The 14040-nt window shown below is 31.6% G+C and overlaps 1 protein-coding gene across 2 annotated transcripts in view; it reads right to left on the minus strand.

The window, feature by feature from the left end:
* Positions 1-7237: 7237 nt before the first annotated feature.
* LOC126836875 (delta-sarcoglycan) overlaps positions 7238-14040 on the minus strand; it is a 91545-nt gene continuing 84742 nt past the window's right edge. For both annotated transcript variants that reach the window (XM_050570544.1, XM_050570545.1), the window contains 5 exons: positions 11590-11779; positions 9448-9567; positions 9143-9215; positions 8603-8726; positions 7238-8051 (listed from right to left, as the gene is read on the minus strand). In XM_050570544.1, the coding sequence (XP_050426501.1) occupies positions 7839-8051; positions 8603-8726; positions 9143-9215; positions 9448-9567; positions 11590-11779 (720 nt within the window). In that variant the 3' untranslated portion in view covers positions 7238-7838. The remainder of the gene's footprint in view (positions 8052-8602; positions 8727-9142; positions 9216-9447; positions 9568-11589; positions 11780-14040) is intronic.

A 14040-nucleotide genomic window follows, 5' to 3' on the forward strand; every position in this document is an offset into this window, starting at 1 on the left:
TAGATGACTAATTATGGTATTAAGTTTATGATTTTGGGCGTTTAAGAAAACCGGTATTGGCATGGGTATACCGTTTGGTTTTAAATTGCGGTTGAATTTGATAAGGGTGTACTTTTGCAAATGTAGTTTACTATCACGTAGTTAGCCTTCATTTTTTTAATAATATTATGGCTCACTTCCCTAATGCTTTGCTATTTTCCAAAAAAGAAAAGAAGATAGTAATCGATTATTTGTTTATTTTTTGTTCCATAGAAAAGTCACGAGAATCAGTATAAATTAATTATACTAATGTGACCTTTCAATATTAAGGTGTAGTATTTAAGACAAACTACTGGACTTTGCTGTTCGAGTTATTACTACCTATAAAGTGGTAAAATTATTTTTTTGTTTTTAAATTAGTTTTGTGTTATGTAAATTAAGTTATTCGTAAACGACTTGATTATTTAACATAACAGAAATACTTCAAGAAGAGATAAATATTTTGTTGAAAATAAAAAAACTTTAACTGAACGCTAATAGGGATATTTCAAAATAATTTAGAATGTTATAAGGGAATTAAAGGGTTCCATATCATCTTTATGATATGCCCTTTATAAAGACTGAGTATTTTTAGCGTGAAAGTAAATTCATATAAAATAAAAAAACAAGACTTTATACACATTTTGACTAGTGCGATTTTGGATAAAACAATTTAGGAAAAAGTTATAAGTTATTATTGAAAAGCCTAGTTTCCCACAACAGTTTTTCTAGTTACATAACTTTTAAAGTTTTTTTTTACCAGAGTAATAATAAAAGTTTGATGGAAAATAAACGTTCGTAGAAGTATCTATCGGAAGGATTTCATTTTTTTTTATGGAAAGCTTACTTCTTTTTTTACGGGGACTTAAAAGCTAACTTAATGAGTTAAAAAAACGAGTAAATGGTAAACATACAAACGCTTATAACACAATTTAAAAAAAAAATTAGCCGCTTCCCTCCAAAAGGTTTTGGACTTTATAATAAAATAAAAGTTTTGAAATCGGTTTGGTCGTTTGGCCCACCTTAGGAAATGACTTGGCGTTTTAGCCTTTATTTGTATCTTAATTCGACTCTTTCCGTGCCCTATTGTGTGTTATCAGTGATTTGGGCATCTTGATGTTATGATTATGTTTTATCAAGCTGGCCCGAGAGGTATTTGAAATGGTTTTTTTTTTAATTTTTACAATTTTCACGATAATACCGTTTTTTTAGTACGGCTCGGGATGAGTGCGTTTACCATAATAATAATAGTAGGTATGAAAACGCCCATATTAGATATTTCATTTTAATATTATACCGTCGTGTCGGGTGCGGTGTCGCATGTGATATTATTATGATTATTATTTGTTATAAGACAATGATAATAAAAGAAACACCGTGGATCGAGTAGGGAAATCGTGTAGGAGCAAAAATTACACCGATTACAAGACAGCAACAGCCCGTGAAATTGGCTACATGCGCATCCGCATCTACTTATATGTGTATGATAAACTCTCCAACGTTAAAGGTCTTTTTCGGAATTCATTGCCGCCCTCGCAGCCGTTATTATTGCCAATGCACGTCTTTACTTCATTTCCATACACAATAATATGTTCTCCGGGTTTAAATTATAAACTACTCGGCCACTTTATGGCACACTTTCGGTTCGAGTACTCGATTTCCATATAGAACATAATATTATCGCGTCTGTCGCGACTTACCGTATAATGATTATAGGACAGGCTAAAAAAAAAATATGACAATATATGTATATCCATATTATAACGTGGCACTTGTTACTGCAGAGACAAATTTTAATGTGTATCCATCGAAAGCGTATGTAAACGGGTCAAATTAATGCGTTCAAAAAACATGACAAATCGTCGAGCCGTAAAATTGCCATAAAAAACACAAAATAGTTTTATATGTAAAAAAATTGGCGTACTATACATGTAGGTAGTTCGAAAATGGTGTCAATCGCAGAACAAAATTAGAGACAGTAGTTTATGAAAGTTTGATCAAATGAATAAGCGTTAAATAAATAACAACACGGTCAATTGATTTGATCGATTGAGTTGCATTTACAGAATGAAAAGCGATAGAAAATAAAAAGTAAAACAGCAGGTTTGAGAGGTGGTTAATACTTGTACAAGTAGATAATGGAGAGCACAAAGATGAACTACCCTGATTTTATAGCACAAAGCGAAGAAGAATAACGCAATTTGTTGACAATTTCCTATTTTGTAATTAAATATCAAACCGTTTGCTGATTTGACATTGTCACGTTTTTCGAGAAAGACATCAGACATTCTTAACCCTCGGTTGTCATATATTATAATTATTTTGAAATAATGTTCATACTTGGTACCTTCCTTTGTTCATTAACATAATATTCTAAATTTACTTGGCCAACGAGGGGTTGTCGGTCTGATCCAGCCTATTCGACCGTTGCTATACTGCAACGTGGGCATTATTAATCCAAAAGGATATAGTGTTAACAGTTGTGGCGTTCATCGACTGTATGCAAATCGGTTATCAATAATTACCGAGTGCGTTCGTCTTGGAATTATTAAAACGATACGGACGGAAGTGGATAAGATACCCTCACGGTGCTTATACATTATTCCACTTGTACCGGGACCGGATGTTCGGTCGAAATCATGATATTAGGTCCAACACGATGGTCGTCTATTCCTAAATCGACTCTACATCGGCACTGATAATATTATAATGTATAACCACACTCTTGAATTAGAAGTGGGTACTGGGTACGATAATTGTCTCAAAGAAACTCCATCTCTAAAATAATAGTACAAAACATAATATAATGTTTCTTATTAAAATGTCAAAACCTAGTCAAACTCAAAGTTATTAAGACTATGAGGAAGTTTTTTTTCTAAAGTACTATTTAAACTACGTATACAAAAAATATACAACAAATAGTTATTGTAGGAAAAATATTTCAAAAACTCATTATACAAAATACAAAGTACACAACTAATTATTTTTTATTATTTGTATCCATAAATTCTAAAAACAATGATATTTTTGAGGATATATATCCATAATTCCAAATTTAACCTTCATTTATCCAGCATAAATGTTCAACAGTATGCTAGTGAAAATACAAATTTAATTTTGAAATCATCAAAAAGTATCTTTGAGTTAGAGTTTTTGATTTTTTTAATTGAATTTACAACAGTTAAAGGAGCTGTTTTTATTTGACGGTCGACTGTTCTCAGTTATCACATAATTTTGTTACATCAATGGATTTAGACTTTTACAAAGTTTTTTTTTCTTTAATATGTTGACGAACCATCTATACTAATAACCAAGCTTTACTTTAAAATGTTTAGCTTCGATGTGACCGAGTCCTACAAAATATAATATGTAACTTGTTGGGAAATTTATTTTTTATGTTCGTTACGTTTGTCTTAATAATTAATAAGCGGGCCGTGACCTTTATTGAAAATATAAACACTTACCTCGTTTAACAGAAAAAAGGCCGTTGTTTGATATGAAATAAGTAAACATAATTTATGTTTTTTTTTTTCATTATAATTTCTAGATATCAGCCCAAAGTACTTGATAACAACAATAGAAAAACAATTAATTGTGTTCAATTTTATCGCATATTTTTTATTTTTATTTATTCAATTTTTAATAATCGTAGTTATAATATATTTATTATTTTCTATAGTTAACATCATACATCATTAATAAATAGTTGTTGTAATAAATGACTTACGAGCAAACGCCAATAATATAAACATTGTATTGTACAAACGCTATAACAATATAAAGTATTAGAGTCCTTGTCTCAGATTAAAAAAAACAAATTAAAAGTAAACATATTTAAATTAATTATTATTTTTTACCGTAACAGTTCTTTTAACATTATATTTTACACATTTAGTAGATTATAGTTTAGTTTATTTTCAGCATAAATTACAGTACAACAATAATAATAATTAAGATAATTTATAATAACTTGGGTAGGATTCTGTGTGTATGAAATTATTGTGATAACAATTATTTATCAATACGACGAGTAACGTCAAATGATTTTTAAATTTAAAAAAAAATAATCGTTGTATACTTTCTTTTGATTGTACGATTTTCCCTATTTGATGACAATGCCTAGATGAGGAACAAAATTTTTTGAGCGACGACCGAGACATTAATTACACGTCAATAACCGTTAAACCCGTTTGTTAGATTAATTTTCAAAAAAAAATAACACAGTTGTTTTCATTAGTATAAAATAACGTACTATACTCTTGTCCGCCCAAAGTTTTATTTTATTTGTTTTTTAGTTATCGCTGTCGCAATCATTTCAATCGGTTACAGTAAAAAGAGTTTTGAATAGTACACAATAAAAAAGATGTCAGACGTTTAGTTTTAATGAGAAAAAATTAAGAAAAAAAGTTTGCTCGATTGAGTGAAAAAAATGAATGCCTTTTAAAAGATCAAGAGAGGTATTTAACTTTATTTAGCTCTATTCGTTGAAGCGATAGCTTATAATACAACAAAAAATAACTGATAATTTATCAGAGTACAAAAAAAAACAATATTATCTGCTCTTTAAATTTAATTAAAAATTGTTTCCTTTTTTATGCTTTTTGTTCAAATAATTTAACATCCCCTCGGCTCATTTATGTGTTTATATAATAAAAAAAATATATTTCCCATGAAGGAAAGACATTGGATCATGGCGCCTTTGACCGTACACATCAGTTGATATAGTTCATCCTCTCCAAATCCTCTTACCCTTCGTACTTCTACTCCTACCCACCCACTTAACCTTCCTTCCCTACTCCAATGTGTGCAAAAGCCATAATATAAACCTTGTCCTTGTCAAAAACACCATTAAACTAATAAACCTTAAACTAGTTTAAACAGTATTTATTTTTCAACCTAAGCAACGAAAAATAAAACTTTGAGCGTTAAATGAAAATGCAATACACTAACGTTTATTTGACGAGGGCTTTTCAAAGTTTAGCACTAAAAGTTAGGATAAAAAATCGATATCGAAATGTGTTCCAAAGTGGAATATAAGATTAACGATTACAATTACCTATTTACAGTTTGCACGTATAAATCATGTCGAAAAAATTAACAAAAACATTTACAAATTATTTATGATGAAAACTAGTACATTAATTGGGACAAAGTACAGCGATTATGATGATTCCAATCCAATTTTATTTGGTAAGTATATTTTTAATTGCAACCATTTTTGGATTAAACATTTTCAGTTTAGTGTAACATACAGTGTACATTAATTAATAAAGGAAAAAGTAATAACCGTTTGGCTACTATACTAATTTTTGATAGAAAAAGATATTATAGGTTTAACTTATTTTTAACCTCATCCTAACCCTTCAGTTTCGTTAATACCCCACACGAGTTGGGGTAATTCGATGGGATAACTTAAGAGGACATTTGCGATCAAAAACTTAGTAGGTGACATTATTTTTATTGCTTAGATTGTTTTAAGAGTGTATTGTTTATGTACATTTTTATATCAAAATCATAATGACGAATCCGGAACTATTTATGTGAGAGAACACCCGGATTTCACCAATAAAAAGGCAACACAGTAGTCCAGGAATTTTCTTTTCAATCAAACTAATATAAACAAATTACATAGTAAATATTTGAACCTATAATGATTTATAAACTCCTTTAAGTATTGCTTGTGTTGAAGATAGAAAATTGTGCAAAAATAATAAATTTAATTTAAAATAAAATACTTATCTACTTTTACAATCTACCATGTTATAATGTGACTAAAAGAACAGAACAAAAATAGTATTATGCTAAGATTCTTACATAGATTTCTGTTTTATAATTGGGAAATAAAATTATGTTCCCAATTATAAATTAATTATGTTGATACTTTTTCTGTGTTTAAATATTATAACCAATGATTTACTTTTTTATTTATTAAGTTAACGGTTGAAAATCTTGTTTTTGCCAGAACCAAACGACCCGTTTGAAAAATACTTTTCGGTCAAACTTTCGATTTTACAACGATGGGAGTTGTTTTTGGTATTTCAGACCATTGTCCGCAGTGTACCCGAAACGAGGTAGGTACTTATTTGTTGAGCAAATTCGGAACTGCTCAGAAGTCAGAAACAAATCTTGGGCGACGGCGGTAACGTTATACCTAATAAGTAATAACGTGGGCACAACTGCACCAGAACCGCCTCCCCTCGCGTTGAACATAATATAATAACGTTACACTCGTGCAGCAGTACACCTATAGTCTTGTATATGTATAAATATATGTTTTGGCTTCGTGCAAATCGACGACGTGACTTGAATTTCAATCGCTAACTTACTGTACATATCATTTCTGGTACCTTTGTACACACACACACACACACACACACACACACACACACATGTGCAGGTATTATACACATTACACATAATACAAGTGCAAAAATAACGCCGACATCTTATTAGCCCCGAGACGCTTATCTCGTGCACGCGTTTAGTTTAATCGATGAATAATACAATATGCCCAACACCATCTCCCCTATAATATTATAATAAGTCTCACACACACATAATATGCGATAAATACACATATCATCGCCAACGATAATGACAATAATCACAGCTCTTGTTTCGAGCGCAATGCTGGTCGTCGCTTTTGCGGGGGAAAAAAAGATAAAAGGAGTCAAGTTGTCATAGTGAGACATGAGATAAAACAAAAAACACAGGTGTAATTAGGTACAACTGGGCTCGGAAGTCGAAGACCTAAAAAAAAAAACAATAATAAGCAATAATTATTATTACATTAATGACTTGAAAATGTATACCCAAAATATCTGCAAACAATACTTTAAGTGTTGTCATTGAGTATATAAAGAAATGTTTCGTCCGTTTCAGCGGTTGTGTTTAATATACGAGATACTTTTTTTGTTTTTACTTTATGAACATTGTTTTCATTTATTTAAAAATGCTTAATTTTGTAAATATTAAAGTATACTATTGAAACGGTTAAAATAATAGTCAAATGAACTGCAATCATTAAAATTGTTCCAAGCAAAAATTAAGTTACTTAATTTTACTGCGAGGTTCCGTCGTAATATACTTATGATAATAATATGACATCAGATATTTTCCTTAACACTTTGGATACTTTAATTAACTGCTAAATAGTTCATTTCCGAGCCCTAACCCAACTTAAGCGGCAGCTATAGTAATTTATCTAATACAAAACAAATCGTTTACAACATATTTTATTCGGTAATTATAGTAATAATAGTAAAATAATTATAATCATAATAATTATTATAATAGGTAATAGTAATAATAATAATAATAGGTAATTGTCTAAATAATTATAATATTGATTAACAGTAATGGGACCGGTAGTGCCCAACCAGGCAAATACAAGCCAGATCATCTAGCACATAATAAACAAATTTGATTGATTTCACTGATCTGCAGCTGATAATCGGTTGAACGAGAGGGATATATCTCCTAAAGCAACGACGCCCATCAGTGTAAACAAAAAAAAACCTTGATCTAAGTTTGTAGCCAAGTTTGATTTTCAATTGACATTTTATCCTGTCCACCTCACACGTTCACTTGGAACGTGCATCGTTAAACCTCCGATGAGCGCTTTTACTCTAAAGTGAATATTACAGTTTGCTCGTGTAGCTGTGTGGTTATTAACACTTTAAAAGAAAACAAAAAAAATACGGTTTAAGCGTAGGTATACATGGCATAATAATAATAACAATATTTTCTAAAAAAAAAAAATTAAAACAAAAGTAAAACCCGGCACGATTGATGTGGTAAGTTTGTGGTGGGTTTTTTTTTCACCGGCAGACCAAACTCTCGTTGTCGGCCGCACATTGACCGTCCGGCGGTGACATAAACACTTTGCCGTTACCACAAACGCACAGCTGATAAACGCTGGGTAACTTGTCCCGCGATGCTGTGGGTCCTAAGTTCGGCTTGCCGTCCTTCTGCGGATCGGTCGAGAACGTCTTGAGTCCTTTGAAAAACACTTTGGCCGCGTCGATTTGGATCTGCGTCGCAAACAAAATCAGACGCACAACAATGAAAGCCAGAACTTTTTTTTTGAAATGTTTAGACTTTGGGTTGACTTGCCAAAACTTACACCGCGGCCAGACCTTATATTCGACCCCACCGTTTTGATTAATCCAAATTTAATCCCAAGAGAAACACTAAAATATAGTCCAGTACTAACACTGAACGGGCAGACGAATAAACGGTTAGAAAGACCTGATGTGATAGCCTTTTTTCCATAGGAATTTCTAATTAGTCCTTCAAGTATTGTGTATAACCCTTTTGTAGAAACTCAACCCAATCCCGCTGAGAGCATTTAGAACAAGGTCGGTCAAATAAGAAAGTATGACGAAGGCATCTAAGGTAGTACAAATATGGACGGGAAACTGGGAATACGATTCCCAGCAGTTAATAGGTTCACACGAATCAATTGATATCGTCATCCATGTTCATAGTTTATTTTTCTCGACGTCACTATTGATTTGCCATTTAACCGATATTGTTTGAAATAGCTAGTAAGCCGTTAATAATGTTCACCGATAATACTTACAGCGCCAGATATAGATTGGAGTTTCAGATCCATCAGACAAGACGCGGTGATGTCACCTGCTCTGGATTCAATCGTAACGCCTTGCGGGCCGGACAGCTCGATTTTTCGCGAAGCCGATTCGAGTCTTAAGTGCAAGAAAAAAAAATACTTAATGCATTAATATTGTGATTTCATAAAGCAGTGTGTCTTGCAACGTAATACAACATTTTTCAAAAATCTACTCATGAAAAGGGGTAGAATTAAAAAGGGGTTTTTTCGAATTCCGCTTTTTCGCTAGCATTTAAATTTTGCCATCTACACGAAATCCGAATTAGACGCCGAATTAGAACCTTAAATCATTTTCTAGAACTGCGGTTGGATAAGTTAGAATGTGTTAACAGGTGCAATGTGTCAAGTCACAAGTGCCAACGGAAAGAGCAAGAAGTTCAGTTGGACACCCAAACCTATACTGATGTTACCCGGAGAGTCGATTCAAAAATATTTGTTTCACATGGCGACACACTCTGCTTAGAGTCACATAGAAACAGTAACAGTCTGTACCTCAAGTCATGTCTAGAATCCGCTCTGACCATAGGCGTCTGTACGCTGCCGTCGAATACAGCACCGCCTAAGCCTAAAACACAAAGTTAACATATTTTGATAAAAAAAAAAAATGGAATTTATTAGGGTCAGCTGTCAAGCCCATTTGTAGGAAAACGAAAGTAACCTGACCTTAGTTAAAATTCTTTCCGACAAAAATGTATTATAAAGGCTTTTTATTTTAATTCAAAGTTTTTGCATGTAGTGAAACTGTTATAGGTATTTTTTAGTTTTCCTAGAAAAATCTAACCCGATGGCTTAGGTACCTGTAACTTTGAGTTCTTGAGCACCAACAATGACTTTGCTACGGTCGGCCGAGAACAAGATTTCCCCTCGGGTATCCGTCACTTTGAAACTGGTAGCAGCGCATTCCAACTTGTCTTTGGCTGCAAAAAAAAAAAAACACCAAAATGTGAGTATCTTTATTTACATAATAAACGCCAATCGGCTTTTGGTAAAGTTAAATATACAAAATAACACTAATAACAGTTGACAAACAATGAACAGTAAAAAATACATTTGTAACCTAATGCTAAGAAAACAAGATATGCAATAAACATGTGTAAAATTCAAAAACATAAAAAAAAAACTGACCAACATAGATGATGCTATTTACTCTATCTAACTATATTCGTAATAATAATATTATACTGCCTTCTCTCCCCACTTTCCATTTGTTCTAACCTCTCTTGTCTTCCCCTCACTAATCAGTCAACTATCTAATATTAATTAGATAGTTGACTGATTAGTAACTGATTAGAATCTCCTCTCTTCTCCTGCCTTCCCCTTCCTCACTCTTCTCTTCAACACCGCTCTTAGTTTGATGTCGCCAATTCAGGTCCGCCTGGGTAAATCAAACTCATGACACTTAACGCAAATTTTTGACAGATTCCCAGCCATAAGACATATTCATTATTCATATTAAAAAATTTGTATTATTCTAATGTGTTATATAATAAAATAAACAATTTTGATGTTATGAGAACGTGACAGGGTTTTATCAACAAAAAATAAATACAACTTAATGTCCTAACGTTAAATTGTGTAACGTCTATCAAAACTACATGCCCGTTTGTTATGTAATCGATTTTGTGTCGAATACAACAAGAAAAGTCTTTGAAAAATATACCCACCAAGTTTAACCTGGGTTACTCGTCTAAGATTGGTAGAGTATTTGTAGAAAACGATTTAAATGCATTTTAATACAGCACAATGGCGTCCACTCTTTGACATCATACAAAGTGCTTTTGTTTAATAAGTTACAACATACTATTGTGTTGTAAAGGCCTGGTGAGAAAAACAATATTAACCGTAAGCAAGAAGGGTTAAAGTTGGATTGAAGTACGCCGAATAGGTACTTAATGCTTAAAAAGAAAATCTAAAAAGCGATAAAATGGATTTTTAGAATAAAAAGGCTTTACTAAAACATTACAATATTCTTTCAATGCAAACTGTCAAATAAAATAACCATAATTAAAAAACAACTTAAGTATGTTTTTGGGTAAGTAGTCAAAACTAATGACTATAATAGAAATAAGCATTATATCACTTTTAAGTGTTTCACAGGTTTTACTTCGTTAAATTCTAAGTTAGATTAGACTAGTAGTGTATTATTTTTAAATCAAAATTAGTTCTAGTATAATTTCGTTTTAAGTCTTTTTCCTCATAAGTCATATATTATGATGACTAAATTTAAATATGATGACTCATAATAGTTAAACAAATTATCCAGCTAAACTATTAGCCCTAACTGCTAATTTATTATATATTTAACAGATTTTTTTTTATTAATATTAGGTCTATTTTTTTAAATCAAGTGTAATAGCTATGGAACTTTTTCAAACAATTTAAAAAGATTCCATTCCAGAAAAATCATTCATATACTACATTTTTACTTTTTAGTATCATCAATAAAATAAATAAATATTTAAATAACATTGGTATTTTGGAACCTTTTGAGTTCTACCGGAATCGTTTTGAATACAGAAATTAATCATCTATTTAATCCATCGGCGGAGATCTGAGGGTGGTGGGGGGGGGCTTGGAATACTGAAAACCTTAAAACTTAAAATTAGCGCTTTTTAAAATACCTACATTTATTTTTTAGTGAAAGATTTGTTGAAATCTTAAATTTAAACCTAAATTAAGGTTTTAAGGTTTTTAGAATCCCAACCCCCTCCATCAGCCCCTCCCCCCTACCGATCTCCGCCAAGATTTAATCCCCGGTTTCAAAATAATATCTGTTACCTTAGTGTCAAACGAACGTAATTCCCAATATTATGCTAACTTTTCAGGGGAGCTTAGCAGCTGAAATTAATGAGAGAATATAAAAGGATATATTTTTCGTTTCGTCCAACGGAGTGTGTATAATTGAAAGATTACACTGTTTTCCAGCCGATGTTACTTACTTAGTTTCAGGCTATTGACGAGTCTGCCTTGTGAGTTCCTGGCAAATATGGAAATGTTGGCCGCGGATTCTATGGAAATCGGATATCCAACCCGGGATCGGATCGTCGACGCTATCAGTCTGTCGAGCACAACACTATGACCGGACAGCCGAATACCGCCGTTCACTACTTTAATGGTACCCATGCCGTCCTGTTGAAAATAATTATAAAACATATCATATAAAATTATATATATATATAAACACAAGTATTGAAATATTTTTAAAAAATTCACGGTAGAGCGAACGGATGGGTTATTTTCGGTGATGGCATTTGGTTTCCTTCAAAGGCCCTATGAAAAATTGACTAAAATTCAGATAGTAAAGGTTTTTATTGGCAATTGCTACTTGATACTAGTTTTCGAATAAGAACATTGCTATACCTTATTTTGTTTCTCATCACTCTGTGAAAAAAAAAATATCTAATACCTATAACGCTTTGTTTGAAATAGTTTAATAATATTACAAAACAAAAAGATTTTTTCATGAAAAAATGGTCAGATTTAACATACCTAATCCAATCAAAAAGAAATCGTAAAAAAAATAATCTTCTTAGCCTTGTCTTTTTTTTTTAAGGTATTATCCAAACCATCCAAACTTATTATCCTTCAAATTTCTCTCGTGCTCCAACATCCAAACTTTCTCTACCATACTCATTTCTAATTTAATCCACCTTATTCTCTCCATGGACCAGCGTTTTCATTTCAGTAATACATTTACATTTCCTATTCATCTAGGTCAACATCTAAATAATATTATCTTTGCTAGCTTTATTGTACAGTCTTATACGATTTTGTCAATGTTATAAGAGTTTAAAGGAAATCGCGCCTGTATTTTTTTTTTATAAAATAAAATAGGTCAAGTTTCCTCTCCACCCTTCGTTCACACTCGAAAATAATCACACTAAAAATAATTAAATAAATCAATAAAAAAAAAAATAGCTGGGCTTATAAACGAAATTTATTCCAAAAAAAGTAATATTATTTATTTCGATTTCAAATTTTGTTATGTTGCTATTATAATTATTATTATTATTATTAACGCGTTGTACACACTATAGCGAGACGTGATCTGCAGAGAAATAATGCATGTTAAAATAGCATAACCAATGTTAATCGCTACAATATAATAATAATTGCACATATCACCGAGGTAATTCGATTGAAACACGTTAACAAAGTCATGATGAATCGTTTAGATCGTTTAGAATAATTGAATTGTTACAACAACGAGTTTGTCAGTAACTCAATAATGCGTTTTGTCGGTTTAGAACTTGATACATTTGAAAAGTTTTCAGCTAACAAAATAATAATATATTCATCGTTAGCGTGTGGAACGCTATAAGTCTGAGTGCAATTATAACCGCATAATAACCACACAGAGCAAACAGTACAGCAAACACAACAAATCTATTTGTTTTCATCGTAAAAAGACCTATCCCGTTCCCGTGAACGTTTATTTTCGTCTATACATATAAAAGAAGCCTATAATGGAATCATAACACTGCCAATACAGTTGCAATCTGCAATCACATTGTACCCAATCGGTTTTTTATGGAACGTTATTATAGCGCGTGTATAGAATAACAAACTCGAGTCTATCGTTTATTCGCCGTTGATTTTGTTCGCTATTCCACTTTAAAAAAAAAAAAAGATGAAAAGAGATTTTTTATTACGGTCCACGTTCAAGTGCTATAATTAAAAAACTACTTTATTCAAACATAATATACCACGGATAATCAGAAGCGGTTTTTGTGGTTAGCCAAGGATGACGCAAATAATAAATTTTAAACATAGCACGCCAAAAACTGACAAAAAGATAACTAAAATGTTTTGTTGTAAAAAAAAAATGATTCGATGCTGTGCGTTATTTATCTTCTTCTAAAAAACTATGTTATAATTTAAAACAATATTTGTACTACAGTTATTATTATTTTATTAAATGTGTAAAAATCCTGTGTAAGATCCGTATAAATGTAAATAGAAAAAGTTCTTAAGACGGATTGTGTACAATATTTATAGACAGCGTGATCTAGGCTTTTCAAGGAAGTCATCCATTATAGTGACACCTCAATTATTAAGAGGACGTTATACTCCAATTTTCTAGCGTGAAAACCTGAACACGCAGAATGCATTTTACTCCGTCCAAGATGGGTTAGGTAAGGTTAGACCGATCACACTTATAACGAGAACGACAACATTTTCAAGACTATCATAAATTATATATATGTATATCCTTTTAGTTATGTGTTTTCTAAAAAAAAAAAGTTCGTATTATAAAAAAAAAAAAGGAAAAAATGTCTCTATCTAACATCCAGTATAACGTTAAATAATGAATGTATTGAAAAAATATATCGTTATAACAGTTTTTCTGCTCAAAGAAATATTTTATTTTATTTAGTGTAATTTTAATT

The sequence above is a fragment of the Adelges cooleyi genome, unplaced genomic scaffold, assembly GCF_023614345.1.
Source record: "Adelges cooleyi isolate 19-005CV unplaced genomic scaffold, UGA_ACOO_1.1 ACOO_flye_CR_arks_rails_tigmint_CR_PRNA_247, whole genome shotgun sequence".
Lineage (NCBI taxonomy): Eukaryota > Metazoa > Arthropoda > Insecta > Hemiptera > Adelgidae > Adelges > Adelges cooleyi.